This window comes from Colletotrichum tamarilloi (genome assembly GCF_030869305.1).
Source record: "Colletotrichum tamarilloi strain Tom-12 chromosome Unknown Scaffold_147.1, whole genome shotgun sequence".
Classification (NCBI taxonomy): domain Eukaryota; kingdom Fungi; phylum Ascomycota; class Sordariomycetes; order Glomerellales; family Glomerellaceae; genus Colletotrichum; species Colletotrichum tamarilloi.
This window is the reverse complement of record NW_026849530.1, coordinates 17,025-34,386: the sequence shown is the minus strand read 5'-3', so window position 1 is coordinate 34,386 and position 17,362 is coordinate 17,025. Positions and strand designations below refer to the sequence as shown.

Genomic DNA, 17,362 nt, shown 5'->3' with positions numbered 1-17,362 from the left:
GTCCTCCATTTGAGAGATGCATATTTGCTTCGAGATCCAGATGCGACAAGTCAAGGGGAATATTCAGTCAATAGCCTTCAACGAAACGGCCCATTACCACCACCGATATCGCTCCAAGCATATGCTCCTGGAAGAATCATCAATCGCGAGGCAGCGATGCGAAAGGTGCTGGCAGAACACTTTTCCGCCACAATGCGCCAGGTTATTTATTTCGACAATGGCTGGCCGAGGCCGACGCCCCTCGTCCCCACGGTTACCGCACCTTGGGTTGGCAAGACGCGGATTCTCTGAGATACATCGTCCCATTGAGATAAACCGGTCCCATCGAAGAAACTTCCTCAAAGCATCCTTGAAAGCATTGACTTGAATTGCCGTCGCACAGCTTGCCGTGTCAAGATCCCGAACGCGCTGGACCCTCTCTCCAATTTCGACCCCGCGTTCGTCATAAGCCCCGCCCCGAGCTTCCCACGGCACCCGAAGTCACCCTGACTGAATACCTCACATACCGAGTTCCCCCGGCCATTTGTCTTTGCTCCTTTGCAAATCTGTCCAAACTTCTCAATACACCTCAGACAACACCAATTGAGTCAAGTGTTCACCATGGCGCCCCCCGGAATGCTCTACGTTACTATGCAGCCGAAGCCTGAACTGGCTATCGAGCAATTCCACGAGTGGTACAACAACGAGCACGGCCCAACCCGCCTGCGTCTCCCCCAAATCTTCACCAACGGCCTGCGCTACCGCGCCAACGACGGCAAGGAGCCGACCTACCTCGCCTCCTACGATGTGACGGACATGTCCCACCTCGAGACACCCACATACACCACGCTCCGCGCAAACAGATCTGCTCGTGAGGCTGAAACCATTGGCCAGGTGGCCGTCACCAGATACTTCTTCGACTTGGTCATTGAGCAAAAGGCCCCTCTGTTCATCCCCATTGAGCAGCTTTCCGACGAAGAAGCCGAGGGCATCGAGCTCGTGGCCATTGAGACCACTCTCAAAGACGAGTCAGACGAGGCCGAGTTCAAGAAGTGGTACGCCGAAGAACACATTCCGATGCTGTCCAAGGTTCCCGGTTGGCTGAGGACCCGTCTCTTCAAGATTTCCTCCATTGGCGACGGCGTCGGCAGCAACACTACCTTCTTCGTACTCCATGACTACGCCCGTGCAAATGGCTTGGGCGGTCCCGAACACAAGGCCTCTACGGCTACTCCTTGGGCTGCAGAGATGGTTCAGAAGGTCGCAGGCATGAACCGCCGTACCTACTCTCTCTTCTACGTCTTTGGTCCCGCCTCTCGCGACCTGGAGAATTTGGCCAAGCTGCCGGCCACGGCTTCCACCTTTACTGCCCCGGATGGCAAGACCACTACTGTTCCCGGAAAGGACGAGGTCATCGACTCGTACATCACAGCCGAAGATCAACTTTCGATCCCTTACAAGCTGGAAGGCAACCCTTCGCCCAAGGCACCTACCGTAGCATTCTGCAATTCTCTGCTGACGTCTCTGCACATGTGGGATCCAGTCGTGAAGATCTTGAAGGAGCAGCGCCCCGACTTGCGCATTCTGCGGTACGACACACGAGGCCGACACGCCATCCCGGGCCCGCCTGTGCCGGCAACTCTGGACTTGCTTGCCTCTGATCTGTGCAGTGTTCTTGATGCACTTCGCATCCCCAAGCTGCACGCCCTCATCGGAGTGTCGATGGGAGGCGCAACAACAACCAACTTTGCGCTCAGGTACCCCAATAGACTGAAGAAGTTTATCGCCTGCGATTTCAACGTGACGTCGAGTGCGGCTAACACCCAGGCCTGGAAGGATCGCATCGTGGTTGCAGAGGAGAATAGCGGAGCCGGAATCGCAAAGCTGGCCGAGCAGACGGTAGTTCGGTGGTTCCATCCGGCCACGTTGGAGAAGGAGGACGTGGTAAAAGCCATGACGGAAATAGTCGCAGCAAACAACGTAGAAGGCTTCAGATATAGCTGCCAAGCGCTGTGGGACTATGATCTGAAGCCAGAGCTTGGTTCTTGCCAAGTTCCCGGCTTGCTGGTCGTGGGTGATGGCGACGCCAAAGGTGCGCTGGTCAAGGCAATGGAGGGCTTCAAGGGTGCGTTAGGCGACAGCGGCGCCGAGTTGAAGATTGTGCCAAACGCCGGTCATCTTCCCATGTGGGAGAGCCCTGCAGCGTTCTGGGAAGCCATCCAGGCATTTTTGTAAAATAGTTCTCTTAAAGAGAGTTTCTTCATCGAACGCAACAAAAAGCTTGGCCAAAGAATGATTCAATCGAGAGTTTTGCCGCAAACAACTCTGCTGACATGCTCAGCCGGGATTAAGAGTCGACGAGAGGGGCACGAAAGGGGGCCATTAACGCAATCGATCTGCCATGAGACACCGGCTGCCTATACCGAGCAGAGATGTCCCCTGCACCGCTTGCAACTCACAGCCTGCAGACATTAATTAGTGTTCACCGCTGTTGTCGTCATATCGAGCAGAAGTTCTGATATGCAGCGGATTTAGAGAGCGCTGTCAGGGGAGGGGGCTTGACGACCATCAAAGTCTATCTCAAACAAACACTAACCCAATCAAGGTTGACGCTAGGATCACGATTCGTGACGCGGCGACCGTTTGGCGACCAGCCCTGTCGAATGCGGCCTTGTACAGGAATCACGCGCCGCAACGCCGTCTCGGCGCGACGCTGTGAAGTGCAGCTCGTGGATCACGCCAGAATAAGGGGAAGAGGGCAAGACTCGACGGTCACGGACGAGAACAGCGGTTACGGCATGCGCCCAAGAGTCTTGAAAGTGCGAAGTTGAGTCAGAGACTGAGATGGTCTATTACGGCTTAGACTCCAAGAGGCTTGAAGATTTGGCCGGCAAGTCGCTTGACGGTCGAAAAGTTGACAAAGCTGCTAAATCGCTGACAGGTATGCGGGCGCCGTTTCATCGAAAGTGCCCACAGACGACGAGTTGGAAAGAACCAGACTGATGATTGACTGATAAGTAAACGAACCCGTAGAACCGTGGAACGAGACGGAATCGCCAATGACCTAGAGGCTCGGCGCATTAAAGAAGAAACGGTCTGGCGGCAGTTGTCTTGGCGAGTTCATCTCGACTACGCGGATCGACGCATGGGAATGCCCGAAACGAGATTCACTCACTATGCGACAGGCCAGCGGCCCAGTAGGCTCAGCAGCGCGCCACGACGGGATCCATACTCCATAGTGAAAGGGGGCAGACCGGACGGCGGGAAGTAGGACCTAACGAGGCAAAGAAAAATTCAATCGGAAAAGACAGAAAAAACGTGGGCGCCAGCGAGAAATGTGGATCGATACTCAGGGGAATATGGCACTAGGAACCACACCTTAATTATTCAGACCATGCGGAGAAGTGCGAGACCGAGGCACTTGCACAACTCACTGGCAGTTTTGCTGACAGAGAGTTACAGACTCGCAGAAATGCGACACTCGAGGAGTCGAGAATGAGTATATGGATAAGAGGAGAGAGAGAGAGGCTAACGGGAGAGTATGCATCACTGGCGTAGATCGGCACTCGGACTATGTCTTACGGTCATCTTTGACACTCACTCAAGAATGGAGCTATGGGGATATGCATATTTGCAGGTTCCTCTCGCGAAGATGGGGCGTATCCGAACAGTCGTCACCACTAGCCCCTCTACAAGTAGTCATCATCTTCGGCTCCGAACCACTTAGACTGCGTACTGATAGTACGAATCACGATATCGTTGAGCGTATCCGTATGATGCAAGTCAACTTGCAAGAGCAAGACAAGTTACTGGCAATAGGACAAGGTCTGGGTGGAGAGTGTGGTAGCATTTGGGTAACGCGCATCCGATCCTCCTATGATTTACCTTCCCATATTAAGGGCGGCAGGAGGGTCTGTTTCAAGCCCGGCGCTACGTCTGAGATTCCGGTGCGCCCGTGCTGCGCCGTATTTGTACAGTTCCCGCCGGCCACCCTCTCAACGTGGTAACTCTGCCCCATGACTAAGTCGAATAGAGTCTTTTCAAGTTCTCACTCTGACAAGTCTGGCAAGTCTGGCAAGTCTGGCAAATTCTGGCAACTCGCTTGCAAGTTGCGTGCTTGCTGATAAGTATGTAGTGCCTCTCGGCTACCATGGCAAGGGGGGGGATCCATGACTATTACGGGATCCCCTGCTTCTCTCACGCACCGTTTCTGGGCGAAAGAGTCGTGTTCGCCAGGGCGTCTTGCTGATGATGAGTAAACTATTGGGACTGGGCATTGGGTATGTATTCAATACTGACCCAAGCAGCACAGCATGCATACCCAGGTGACTCCATCATGGCCATCACCTTCCTTGCGCCGCACAACCCCAGCCATGATCCCAGCTTGAGCCCCTGGGCCAGATCATGGCTATCAACTTGCAAGGCTTTGAACATGGGAGAGGACGGCAGAGCGCCCAGACAACCCAACGGCTGACGTTACGAAACTGAGCGCCTACGCCTCCTAGTGGAACGGTCCATCTCATCTTTCCTAGACCGGTATCCCTTCCAAATCGGAGCACATCCGGCTGCTGTGACGCTGTTGGACCCGTTGGTCTCCTCTCCCCGGCCACGACGGGTGCCACCCCCCCAAAATTCCACCACTCTGGTTTGCATATTGGTGTTTCGGTCTTATGAAGTTTCTGCCATCTCCACCGGCCCTGCTCCCACTTCACTACGGAGTAGGGTTGAGGGGGCGGCTCAGCTATCAGGCGCTTGTAGGACTATCTTGGCAAGAAGGAACTGGACTCGACCAGGTTGGGAATAGTTGAGAGCTGGACAAGGACGAAAGGGGGGTTTGCTTGCTTGGCATCTTACACAAGAGCCTCCCGGTGCGATAAATAACACGACGATGTCCTCGCTTTGTTTGATATCTTTTCCCTCTTGGTTCTTCATCCAACATTGCAGGTCGCACACATTCTTTGGTTCTTTCACCACTTCATTCTTTTTCCAAACCGTCAACCGTCAGTTCTTCACTGTGTGAAGCTGGGACATTCTTTTGCAAAAACTCTTACATCCAACGAATTCAAGCTCATTCATTCTCTTCCCAACCCTTCCTCCTTCTTTTTTCCCACAGGACCATCCCAACAACCCCGACCTTTTCAAAAATGTCTTCCGTCAAGTCCACCATCGCCCTCGTCGGCGCCTTCGCCGCTAGCGCTCTCGCCCACGGCACCGTCACCGGCTTCAAGTTCGACGGCGCCTACGAGGCCGGCTACAAGCTCGACTACTACTACCTCAAGCAGAACGGCGGCACTCCCCCCTCCATCTCTGCCTGGTCCGCCGAGAACCTCGACAACGGCTTCGTCGACGGCACCGGCTACGCCTCCGCCGACATCAACTGCCACAAGAACGGTGCTCCTGGCGCCGTCGCCTCCACCGTCGCTGCCGGTGGCACCGTCGACTTCGAGTGGTCCGCTTGGCCCGAGTCTCACTTTGGTCCCGTCCTCACCTACGCCGCAAAGGTCGACGGTGACGACTGGGCCTCCGTCGACAAGACCACCCTCAAGTGGGTCAAGATTGACGAGTCTGGCATTGATATCGCCACCCAGGAGTGGGCTGCCACCAAGCTCATTGCCAACAACAACACCTGGACCACCACCATCCCCTCCGACCTCGCCGCCGGCAACTACGTTCTCCGCCACGAGATCATTGCCATGCACGGTGCTGGCTCCCTGAACGGTGCCCAGAACTACCCCCAGTGCGTCAACGTCAAGATCACTGGCTCCGGCACCGCCAACCCCGAGGGAACCCTCGGCACTGCGCTGTACAAGAACACCGACGCCGGTATCCAGTTCAACCCCTACGCCACCATCTCCAGCTACACCATCCCTGGCCCTGCCCTCTACGGCTCCGGCTCTGGCTCCGGCTCTGGCTCTGGATCTGGCTCCGGCTCCAACAGCACCACCCCCGCCACTCCCTCTGCTCCCTCCACCACCGCTCCCTCTGCCACTCCCGCCGTCTCCGGCGCTGCTGACGATGCCTGCGCTAAGAAGGCTCGCCGCCACGCTCGCTCTTTCCGCCTCCGCCACTAAGCGTTGGTAGAATGCAGTGTGTGTGTGTGTGTGTGTGCGTGTGTGCGTGCAGGTGAAAAACCAGGAGGAAAGAAAATACGAGGCCTTGTTCCACTTGGAAGAAGGTCTCTGAATGAGCACATTGATTCGTTTCTCAAACAACCATGTAAATAGATTTATACCCGGTGTATATATCGCTGCAAGCACAACACCCTTTTTTCAGTCGACCACCACCACAAGCGTCTAGCGCACCTTTTTTGCAGCTGGGCGTCTTTCAAGCTTTGCAATGTATATCTGTTCAAAACAACCTTGTCCGTGCCTGCCTCGTTCTGTGAAGTGACTGCCATTCGTGATGAAAAGTCTTGCTCGGCTTGGCTTACCCCTTCACCAACTCCCAGGCCTTTCATGGAGTGATGTTGAGATGTCGAGACCACGACGTGGTATTCGTTGATTAGGGCGCGGGAAGACCCTAACTCAGCGCTCGTCACAGACTGATGGCATGCTGCTGATGCCCGCTATCCTGTCGCCAGGGTTAGTTCCTTGAGCTGTTGACAAGTACCCATCTCTTCCAAGCGTGTTGCTAGCTTCCTGCCTCCGTAGAAGAGATTTCAACGGACGATAGATTCGGATAGCAGACCGCTGTGCCGCAGGTAGTGTGAATGTTTGTCACGAATAGATGAAGATGTGGGGGTCTAGCGGAAGAGAGATTTGAAAAGGGGGAGGGGACAAGAATGTGTAGGCGGGCAGCTTCCTACTGGTACCTAGGGGCCTATCCCTACGAGCCCGTCAACTGATATCGAAGGTCTTGAGCCATGGCACGGGTGCCAAGACGCTGTCGAAGGGGGGCTGCTCCAGGTATATATCTACCGATTTTTTATGGGTTCCACCGAGGGTATGGTGGAGTAGATGGTGCCGATGTAAGCAGATTTGAGGTCAAATGAGTGCGCAAACGGGAGCAATCTGCCGCGCGGATGAACTATGCCGATTGGGCTCGAGTGTTGACGTGGGCGGGTTGAGGCATGCCGGTAGGAGTCTCTGCCGAGTAACCCGCCCATTGAAACGTTGAGCTGGATGATTCCGCAGCACACATTCGGGGGGCGGTGCCGATGTCAACGGGATCGGTGCGCCGTTGTGGGCCGAGAGGGTAGATTGAGGGTACATTTGCATCAATGGCATGCTCGGCATTGCTTAAGCAGCGGGCCTTGAGTGCCGGTAGTACAAGAGACTCGGATTTCTTTACTGGTGGAGGGCTTGATGTATTACCTTCTTATGGGGTGGACATCAGGTTATTGTCGCTTTTTGTCCCATGATACAGACATTCCCATCCTTGGCTTGTAATCATGCTGCTGCCTCCAAAGTCGATCGCAAGCGTCGAATAGCAATCTTGAGCCCAACAGACCTTGGTACGAAGGCTTGGTCCTTGGATTCGAGCTGGCCATGGAGAAGATCAGACTGAATAGGGGACAAAAGTCTCGATGACATGACGGTCCCTGACGGGGATTCCATGGGTTGATGGACGCCGAGAAATCGATCAGCTTTTTCCAGTAGACTTTCGACAATCTGGGAGAAAATGACACCTTGAAGATGGGCATCTTCTATTGGAAAGGCGCCAAACTTGATCCCTTCGATCGGCTGAATTGGGTCCCAAGCGATTGCCTCTAGTCTCTTGTGTATCTGGACGAATATCTCCTCAAAGATTGCGATGATTTGTACGTAGCAGCTAGTAATGATGAGAACTAGTGGCTGGTCGAGGACGTTGGTGCTGGGGACAGCGGCTTGGAGAGCGAGCGGCGAAGATGCTCTGCCGCGCACAAGTAGCAAGGGGTTCAATGAGCCAGCCTCAGAGTATAATTCACCCTCTGCAAGTGCTGGTCGAGCGGCTGAAGTATTAGTCGTTGGCGACGCACTTCGATGAATGCTAGCCATTTTGTTCAGGCCTGTCAGAGTGCCCACAAAGTCCTGGAAGGCGACGAGGACGAGCTCCGGCATGGTGCGACCGCTGACGCTGAGGATTGAGGATGGGTGGGTGAAGGAGCAAAAGTCGAGATGCGGTCTGTTGATCTCAATCCTTGACAGATAGGAGTGAAGATCGACGTTGATCTTTGAGATTTTGACGAAAGCTTCGTTCTGAGTTGCCGGATCTGGGATCTGAGGTGTGCTGGTTATGCGGCCCATCTCCTCTTCTGCCATCTGGACGGAGATGGAGCTGTCCAACTGAGGATCGAGGGACATATTCCAGGGAAAGTCGTCCAGATGGTAGTCCAAAGAGATAGTCGTTTCGGTGGTGGTTCCGTGACCCAACGCCGTCGTGCTCGTTGAGGGGTCTAGTGGCGAGTTACCGTGAAGGCTATCATGGGTCACAGAGTAGGCCGGTCGTTGTTCCCCGTCTGTGTTGGTGGAAGGGACAGAAACCTCTGGTAGACGCTTCGGCATCGCATGGTCCAAGGTCATGCGTCTTGACGGTCTTCCAATGCGGCGCTGGTGACCGGCGACGCAATCCATCCCCCGCTCTACGCACCGCGTGCAGCGTGTCCCGTTCTCGTCGTCTTGGCGGGAGCATCGGAGCTTTTGGCGGCGGCATCGCTCGCAGGCAGACCGCTTCTGGTTCGGGTGGGTCGCGAAGGCCATACTCATACTGGTCGATGCAGCGATGTATGCTTTGACTGAGTTTTACGGCATAGCTGCGGATGAAATGGATAGGAAGGTATCGGAAGTTTTGCAAGCTTGGTTCAGTCGGAGGCTTTTCGTCGTCTGATGGTAAGCTTCCGGAAGCTTTCAGGGTCTTGGGGTATTACAAGGTACCTTACGTGGAAGGCACCTCTGCTGGGCAACCCCCCCCACATTTCCCCTTAGGTACGTCGGGTGGGTTCTGGGGAGGGTACGTACCTCACAGGTCCGAGTCGGCTCCGAATTCTGATGCCGTCAGCTAGGTACCTTACACCAGCCATCGTCGCCTCCTTCAACCTCCTTATGTCTCCTTGAGTAACTGAATGTACTCAATGGTTTAATCAATACACTCATGTTGGTACCGAGCGCCTCTTTGTTCATTCCTACTGAAGAAACCGTATTCTTGTCCCAATTTACTTCACTGTGTTCCCTTAACTTGACGGAAATTGCGAAACTCACGAACGACCAAAGACCTGTTGATTCCTCGTGAATGTTGGCAAATCTCGCACGAGTATGTACCTCAAATTCGGAAATGGAATGAACTCACTCGCAATACTGTCTCAAGAAACCTGATAGAGTGTACAAACAACCACCTGAAAATGAAGAGGAGTCGTAAAACTCCTAAATCGTTACTGACATGAGCATCCTAATCGCTCCTTCCTTCAGCCTTCTGTTGTCCGCAAAGGTAAGGCAGTAGGTCGAGTGGGGTTGCCAACCTTCAACATGAAAATCAATTGCCCTAAAGTCCTTTGCACCTTCTTTTCCGATTCACTGCTAACTGGATCGCTACCTTCATCTCACCTCATTGTTAGCCTACACGTGACTGGTGAGGGAGCTCCTCCTACTAAGGTACGTTCTTTCAGGTACCTAGGTACGCACCAACATCACCCTTACCTCGTACTCTTCTCTCGCCGTCACTTTCTTCAATACTTTCCGACTTTCACCCCAAGTCAAGTCAAGAGCATCTCGGAACCTTCGCCCGAGTGCGTGATTCACTGCCCGCCGCCACAAAATGGAATGGCCCATCCCCCTACCGCCTGCCAAGAGGGCGTGTCGCCTATCTAACCGCCTCTCTCCAGCAGACAACATTCTTCCACTAATATCTCCATCAGACACAACAGCATCCTCACTCCCCCATCTCATGGAACCATCCACCATCCCTAGTTCCCCATCAGTCTCTCAATCCGCTCGCTTTGGATACCGGCAATCAAGAGAGCAGAAGCAGAATAATTTCACAATGTCATCACCAGTCAAGTTTGATATTCCGGCGTCCGCTCGCTCCTTCACTTGCTTCTCGCGTTTGCCGCCCGAAATCCGAGAGCAGATTTGGGAGGATGCCATTTTCGAACCAGGCATGCACTTTCTACGCCTGAGGACTGCAGCTCGCATCACCCATTACCCCTCTCCAATGCCGCCAGGGTCACTCGGTGACCAAGATACCAAGGACGAAGACGATGTTCTTCTCGACTTTGCTCAAGAGAGTGTACCTACGAGGGTCTGGCCCGCCATACTGGAGCCCCGATACCCGACGCCCCAAGCCAACATCTCCAACTACGTCTCTACCAGTCAAGTCCTCAAGAAGCTTTCCGCTACTTGCTTCGAGTCAGCCAAGGTCGTTCGACGCCTGACGAGTGCACCTGGTGGCTTAAAGCTGAAGGGCGACCGCGTCGTCTCGCTTGGCGGCTCTTTTGACATTGTGTGCCTTGAGTACCTGTCCGCAGATGACTTTCGAAGTTGGTGTCGCATCTCGCAGTCCATCAAATGCAACGAACTTGCCAATATCCGCCACGTCGCCATCCCCTACTGTCACGCGTGGGAAACTAGTGTTGGCGGCTTTCGGTGCGGTCATTGCGGCACCCGCTCCTCCGGCCTCGCCACCAAAGTCTACCCTGTCCACCTCTACGAATTTCTCGCTCAGTATCTGCCCAACCTAGAAACATTCTACTTCATTGACTATCTAATAGTTCAGAAGGACAAAAGCATTGACTCCCTAGAAGTCATTCCGGCCCAGATCACTACCTCGAACCAAGCCGCTGCCCCGTCGTTCGATATCAGACCCCAGAACTCTATCCTTGAGCCGTCTAAGAAGCGTAGGACTGTTCCATTGATTGAGAGTGAGAGTCATGCTGACTAAAGATCTGTACAGGTACAAAGGAAGATACCGACGACGTCCGTTTATCGCCGAACCGGGTTACTGAGATGATCAAGACATTGAAAGTAACCAACAGCACAAAGAGAGAGATCGAACCCCGGAGCGCGAATCCATCGGCGAAGGCTGTAACACATGGTTTCAAATGTCAGGGCAGAGTTTTTCACGAACCCGACGAGGATCACTGGGATGTCAAGTCTAGAGTAGTCGACACCATATCCTGGCTGCAGAAGAGGTTCATCCTCTACGCCACCCAAAGCAAGAACAGCAGGCATGCACACCCCGAAAAGGTCCAGTTCAAGGTCCTGGCATGCAAATGGAATGAGAGAGAACCCGATACACAGCCGAGACTGAAAAGAGCTGCACCTGTTGTCCAAAAAATCTCAACAAAGAAGCCCCAAGCACAGTGCTACAAGCAAGATGTGCCACCGGCTCAAGAACAAAAGGCGCCTTTGGCGTCACCATCATCGCCGCCCCTTCTTGTCTCTACCAAGGGATTCAATTACGTCTTTGGCAGAGAAGATGGATGTAACTTTAGCTTCAGTCAAGCATCTGGATTGTGATGGACTGGATATAGCTGACCGCCGGGTTGGCGAGATGTGAATTGGAGAAATTCACGTATGGAATTCTGGAGGAAGCATGGAATCTTTACCGGTTCGACAGCCCCGGCGACGGCAGGGAACGAATCGCACGATGCTGGCGGTAAGAAAGTAGGGAGATCAATTGTGTCTAAGTTGTTGATGTTGGCGGCGACGAAGGGCTTGACACGGAGGGTGTAGGCAATCCTAGAAAACCCTCTTAATATTAATGATAGCACACGACGGAAACCTTTGGCGTGAATAATTCATAAATGCGGAAACAGATAATATCCCAAGATGGACCACACTAGAAACCGCCACACTATCACGGGCCGATATGAGGCCCTATATGGTAGCCTCATCGGTGCTGCGTTCGCTTCATCTCTGGGCAGTTCGTTGGGGCAAACAAATAGCGTGATGGCCAAACCAGATACGACGGTGATGTCATCGCTGTTCTTCTCCCTGGACTTGAGCTGGCCCTGAAAATAGGAGATCATCTGTCCGCCTTTCTGTTGCCTCGCCGGAGCGCATCCGGTTCAAGCCATCTCGAAGAAGATATCGTACAAGGGGCGTCAAGTCAGATGCTCATCGGGAGGGGAGCCAACTCAGATTGGGACATGTGTTGTTGACGATCTCTGAGCTCCCTTGACTGCCCTTGGTGGGGGTTACGGCGTGGGCGCCGATCTCTGCGATTTCGGGACTGGCCGGGGGTCTCTGGACCCCTGACGCGCGACGAGTCAGGGTCCAACCGTCCGTGAGGGGGACGGTGGGTAGGTGAAAATGGCAGAAAAGTCGCCTGGGGAGGGCATTTTTCGACTTTCCGGTTTCTTGACGAGGGTAATGTGAAAGCCGGTGTCTTCCGGATGTTCCTTCAAGCACCCCTCTTCATAGCCAAAGCCTCGATATCGCGACTATTCACTCTTTGCGCTACGTCAGCGATCGTTCATGAGCCACAAGGACCCAGGCAATGGGAGCAGAGCAAGTCGAAGAAGTACGCAGCTCGAAGCGAGAGCAGCACAGTCCAAGAAGAATCATCGAGCCGCCCACGTCATTGATACCTAGGTCATCTAGATATTTGGAGAAGGGAATTCAAACTGCGGAGAGTATTTGCTATTGCCTGGTGTACGCTGACGCCGGGGTGGTGGCTGTGGAATGCGTAAACGCTAGACCACTTTCTTGAGTAACAGAACCCCTCCCCTGGTTCCCATCGGATGCCTCTCCGGCGCCCCGTAGCTCGAGTAATCGTGTTGATTGACGTCACATATGGCTGCGGCTGCGCGCATCTTGGCTGCAGAATCTGGACTCGACTCTTTGTTTCCTCGTTCTCTCAACGAATGAAGATTGGCTACAGGGACAGAGTGATATGTCGGGGTACCGCGATACGACGGCTCATGGCATTGTCAAATTATCCATCCCCCAGCGAAGGGGGTTTTTGCGATGGTGTGCAAAAGGTCTAGGCCCTCTGGAGCTCGAGACCCTGAGTGCATCTGCGGCGGGCGCATCGCCATCACATCTTCCAGGGTTTTGCGATGCGAAGCCAGTGACCCTCGCGAGCTTGCGTCCGCGCGTAAACCTACCCTATGATCTGCCTAACATGACCGGAGCTACTATTGCTTTCTCGTGTGGCGGATATCGTCCGCGAACCATTGACTTTGGAGATAACCTTGACCGTTGTCAGAAGCTTAGGGGTGCCGGGGTAGAAAGCTGGGAACGCGCCATCACGTCACTGTCCAGATGGCGTTTTCCCGCCATTCTGGCACCCACGTTGCGGAATCTCACATAGATGCTGCTTGATGTTGTGGTTCGCTGCAGGCGTTTTTATGTCTAGCGTAAGGCTGCCTCCGCGGAACGGTTTGCTGGATGGTCTCTTGAATCTTTCCTGCTGGATTTGTTTCCTCCCGCGCCAGTGATTCGTTTTGATGCTTTTAAATACTCGGTATGTCCCTGTTGCCTGGATGGATCGATCCGAACGATTCCCTCAATCTGTGCCCATCGTGCCTTTACTGCACCCATCATCACGAGCTCCTTGCATCAGCCTTTGACCTTGTCTGATTACAAGTTCCAGTGACGCTGATGAGCTTGATGCTTTTACCTTGCTACCAGTTGCTGAAGACCCACCAAAGTACCGCACCCGAACAACATCAGCCAAGGTTCGGCCCCACCCGCCCATCCAGGTTCATCCGAGTCACACGGCTGTCCGTCTCCGGCCTGCCTAGACCCTTAACCATCGCCTGGATTTCCCTTTCCACTGCAATCATGTCTTCCACTGGCGCTGTTTACAATGGCGGTCACAGGTGCGTGCTAATCAAGGCTATTCTATGGAACACTGTCACTTTGGCTTGTACCGCCATCCTAGAGCCCCCCCACCGCCTGCTAACTTTCCGGTATTCCTGCCATACAGAACTTCCGCTGCATCACCGACAGCCCCGCCTACGGTCCCGATCCCAGCTCCGACACCGACACCGGCCCCACAGGTTGCACGACCCGCAATTCCCGTATCGTCGGACTCGGCATATTCCATCAAGCGATACGTTGATACTCCGACTGCTTCGGACCGCCAAATCCGGGCCCCGCTTTTCAGCAGCCCTTTACCGTCCCCGTCGCCTGAAGAAGCAGAGCTGGCTGGAAAGGCTCGCATGGAGGCTTTGTTGAAGGAAATCTACCCTCATCGTCCTAAGTGGTCGGATTGACGGATAGTGAGGTTGATATGTTTAACTAGCCACATTGCCCTATCGTGCCCAACTTCAAACAATATACATCCTACTATCTTTCAATCTGCAACCATCGAGACTACCTCACCTTATGTGACGAGCATGCATCCATCATCTCATACAGTCCAACTCAAGTTTTTCGCCTGATGATGTATTGTTTACCAAGCCTTTCGCATCTCTTATGGAGTCAGGCGGTATAAAAGATTTCGTGGACGGGGCCAATAGCAACGTGCGACTGTCGCTTGACCGGACCTCACCACAGGACTAGGTAATTCTAAGCCGCCAAGGATGCGCGAAGCAAATAATCACTCGCCTTGACTAATCTCCACTTACCCGACGGACTTGGACATGTGATGGGCTGCCGTATTCTGCTGGTTCTTTGTCCCCGCACAGACGGCCTTGACATGTTTCGCCGCGGTGTAATCTCAGTGCAGACCGAGCCACAGTCCTCGTCCTCGTCGCCTCGCTTTCTGGAGGATCGTCCAAGACTGCACCGTGAGACGAAGGGCACGGGCCGCTAGTTCCTAGCAACTCTTTTCTCTGCAGGACTTAGGACTGAGGTGAGGACTCCCTGCAGCAAGATGAACTGGGTTGGCTAGCTCGGAATTTTCTTGGGGATCTTTTCCTTCGTCTCTACTCTTGTGTGTGATTCATGAAAATGCATTTGATGCATAGAGTGGCACCGAGCGTGGAAGTTGTCCAGTCCGGAGGCGAGAATGTCGAATGAGCAGCCAGTCATCAAGGGCTGCCTGCGCCGAGGAATCGGACATTTCAGATATTTCTCGGCTTGAAATCATCCATGTCGCCCCCCTTCTCAATCCTCAAACCCGGGGTACAGCGTGCAGGAAACTGTTTGGATCAAGCTCGATTTCACTCACGACTCCTGTTTGGGGCTTTTCCACGTCCCAAGATATGCAGGCCACGCGCCACGATGCAGGTCGAGACTCCGCCACGAAAAGCAACGGCTCTGGTGATTCATATGCGACATTGATTGTAAAGAACCGGTCACCTGGGTATGGTCTCTCACAAACTTGAAGACTTGAGATGGCTGAGAGCTTGGGCAGTGGGATGGTCCGTTGATCCGTGAGATGTGGGACCTTGGACGAACTTGCCATCTCGATGCGTCATTTCTGGAGCCTTTGCTTGGCCTGAGCTCTGGTTGGGGTTCACGGCATAAATCCCTTTGCCAAGCAAGCGCAACTCTGCTCATGTGGGCGACAAACGACAGCAGGCCGAGTAATCTATGCCGAGATCTTTCCATACGCTGAGCCCCTACTTTCTACTTTCCAGATGGATTTCCTGCTCAGCAACTTTCTGGACGAGGCAATCTAATCCCACATATTGAGGAGCAATGCGCCTTTTTCGTAGAGCGCTTCATTGGGGCTAGAATCCGGATGGAACGGATTTGACTGAGGGCGTTTGTTAGTGTCGTATTTTAACGGGAACTAGAAGTTAAGAATTGCCTAGGCGACGATCCATGGAAACCTTGTGTTGCCCTGGTACTAGATTCAGAAATCAGCCGGCGCCTACACAGTGTGTTGTCTGGCGGTAACAGGCGGGGCTAGACATTTGGGTCTAGAACCGGAGAATGCCTTCACCATGGAAACATTTCCAGGATCAAAGTTTCTCCATCTGCTGAATCCGAAGCTCTTTAATTCAGCCCAGGCACTCGGAGATGGGGTTCCCTTCATCTCCAGCTTTCGCGACTCGACTCATAGTCGAGGGCAGGGAAAATTCACTCCGGAGCAGATGCACGGACAGGCTTTGTTTCTCTAGCCTCCCCGCGGATCTCCCTACTTACCTAGCTCCGTTAGTCGGCTCTATTCATATGTGTGTGGGCCTACCTACCCTCTTTGCCCAGCTTCTCAACGGCTGCCCCAGAGCCAAACAATAACCCAACTTGAATCGGTTAGCCGGCACTTCGGTATGACACCGCCCCCAGGCACCAAGTAGAACCGAGGAGACTCCCAGTTTTCAACGGATAACTTGGGGAAGTGCAGGGCCGACCTGGACAAGCTAGGTTAGGTTGGTTTGTTAGCCCAGGGCACGGCCCGGTGCTACGGCCGGACGTGAAACGCGACAGCTCGACGATGGGAGGATCGTCGGGACAATGAAGGAGGACTGAGAGCGCCGTGCGGGTGTTCAGGCTGGCCTGGAATTTTGCTGGCAGTACCATTCTTGAGCAGGAAACAGCAGACATAGTTGCGGCAACTGGTATCTCTGTATTTGACAGCGTAATACCGAGGGAGAATGTATCTCATCCCTCGCATCTGGGATACCTTAATCTGTCAGCTGGACTGCAAATGATGTTTGATGTCTATCACTTGCAGCGGTGTATGAACTGCCTCCTCGGAACTTTGTGATAAGAACATGCTCGCTCCATGGTAAGCGCAGAAGGTGGCACTGGTCGTAGCCAAGATCACTCCGAGCTTTGAGCATGCTTCTTCCCGCTGCCAAGAGAAATCCTTCCCAACCCCTCGTCCTTTCGACCCTGCTTTTGGAAAGGATTCCAACATGGGAGCTTGAGCCTGGAGAATACCATGGGGACCGAACCATCGGTTCTCGCCGCATCTTCTGGCGAGCACCTTTACGGATAGACTGCCAGGGGGACCGATCGGACGCCGCAATCACCAAGTGCTCTTTGCAAAGACCCGTGCCTTGCATCAATCTCTCCCTGCATCATATCCTCCTGCATCCGCTACGCTGAGAGAAGGGATCCGTCATATTAGCCAGGTCTTTTCGTACAGTCTACACAGATAGAGTACTGGGGCGCACTAACAAACTAAGGTTTGACCGGAGGCACTAGTCCACGCCGTTCACGTGGGGAGGAACGGCGGCAAAGACTCCCACGGGTGACAGGCAAAAAAGGCGTTTCACGATGTTATGCTTCGACAGACGTTTGTCTAAAGACGCATGGCTCTTGGACCACGTCATCCTGCTCTGAGCCGTGTTATGCCCAGTGTCAACGAGTACCTCTGGGCTCTAGCTGCTTGACAATGTACCCAACTTGCTCAGTCAGTCCAGAATACCGATAGCGTCACTCAGTCTCGGTCTGGTCTGAGGCTTGGACTGCTCGGGGCTCTGAGATGCAGCTTGGCATTGCCCACCACAGCCTACCTCGTGGTTGATGGTTGCCCTTCCCCATCAATGCCTCTCTCTTGTCCCTTGTCATGGCACAGCAGAGGTGACTGTTTCGACGCCCAGGGGCCCTCATCTTGGATGCTTGCC

At 53.8% G+C, this 17,362-nt stretch overlaps 6 protein-coding genes across 6 annotated transcripts; 5 read left to right on the top strand and 1 right to left on the bottom strand.

Moving 5' to 3' along the window:
* Positions 1–600: 600 nt before the first annotated feature.
* CTAM01_15091 (uncharacterized protein) lies at positions 601–2,214 on the top strand (the record flags this gene model as incomplete). Its single annotated transcript, XM_060531090.1, has 1 exon — positions 601–2,214. One exon carries the CDS (start codon positions 601–603, stop codon positions 2,212–2,214), a length of 1,614 nt encoding a protein of 537 aa, XP_060374333.1.
* Positions 2,215–4,261: 2,047 nt separating this feature from the next.
* CTAM01_15090 (uncharacterized protein) lies at positions 4,262–4,453 on the top strand (the record flags this gene model as incomplete). Its single annotated transcript, XM_060531089.1, has 1 exon — positions 4,262–4,453. The coding sequence occupies one exon, from the start codon at positions 4,262–4,264 to the stop codon at positions 4,451–4,453; it is 192 nt and encodes a 63-aa protein (XP_060374332.1).
* Positions 4,454–5,123: 670 nt separating this feature from the next.
* CTAM01_15089 (glycosyl hydrolase family 61) lies at positions 5,124–6,050 on the top strand (the record flags this gene model as incomplete). Its single annotated transcript, XM_060531088.1, has 1 exon — positions 5,124–6,050. One exon carries the CDS (start codon positions 5,124–5,126, stop codon positions 6,048–6,050), a length of 927 nt encoding a protein of 308 aa, XP_060374331.1.
* Positions 6,051–7,367: 1,317 nt separating this feature from the next.
* Positions 7,368–8,663, bottom strand: CTAM01_15088 (uncharacterized protein; the record flags this gene model as incomplete). The annotated part of the gene is made up of 1 exon (XM_060531087.1): positions 7,368–8,663. One exon carries the CDS (start codon positions 8,661–8,663, stop codon positions 7,368–7,370), a length of 1,296 nt encoding a protein of 431 aa, XP_060374330.1.
* A 1,045-nt stretch (positions 8,664–9,708) lies between these two features.
* On the top strand, positions 9,709–11,408 carry CTAM01_15087 (uncharacterized protein; the record flags this gene model as incomplete). The annotated part of the gene is made up of 2 exons (XM_060531086.1): positions 9,709–10,786; positions 10,843–11,408. The coding sequence occupies 2 exons, from the start codon at positions 9,709–9,711 to the stop codon at positions 11,406–11,408; spliced, it is 1,644 nt and encodes a 547-aa protein (XP_060374329.1).
* A 2,271-nt stretch (positions 11,409–13,679) lies between these two features.
* Positions 13,680–14,113, top strand: CTAM01_15086 (uncharacterized protein; the record flags this gene model as incomplete). The annotated part of the gene is made up of 2 exons (XM_060531085.1): positions 13,680–13,717; positions 13,825–14,113. 2 exons carry the CDS (start codon positions 13,680–13,682, stop codon positions 14,111–14,113), a joined length of 327 nt encoding a protein of 108 aa, XP_060374328.1.
* Between the last annotated feature and the right edge of the window lie 3,249 nt (positions 14,114–17,362).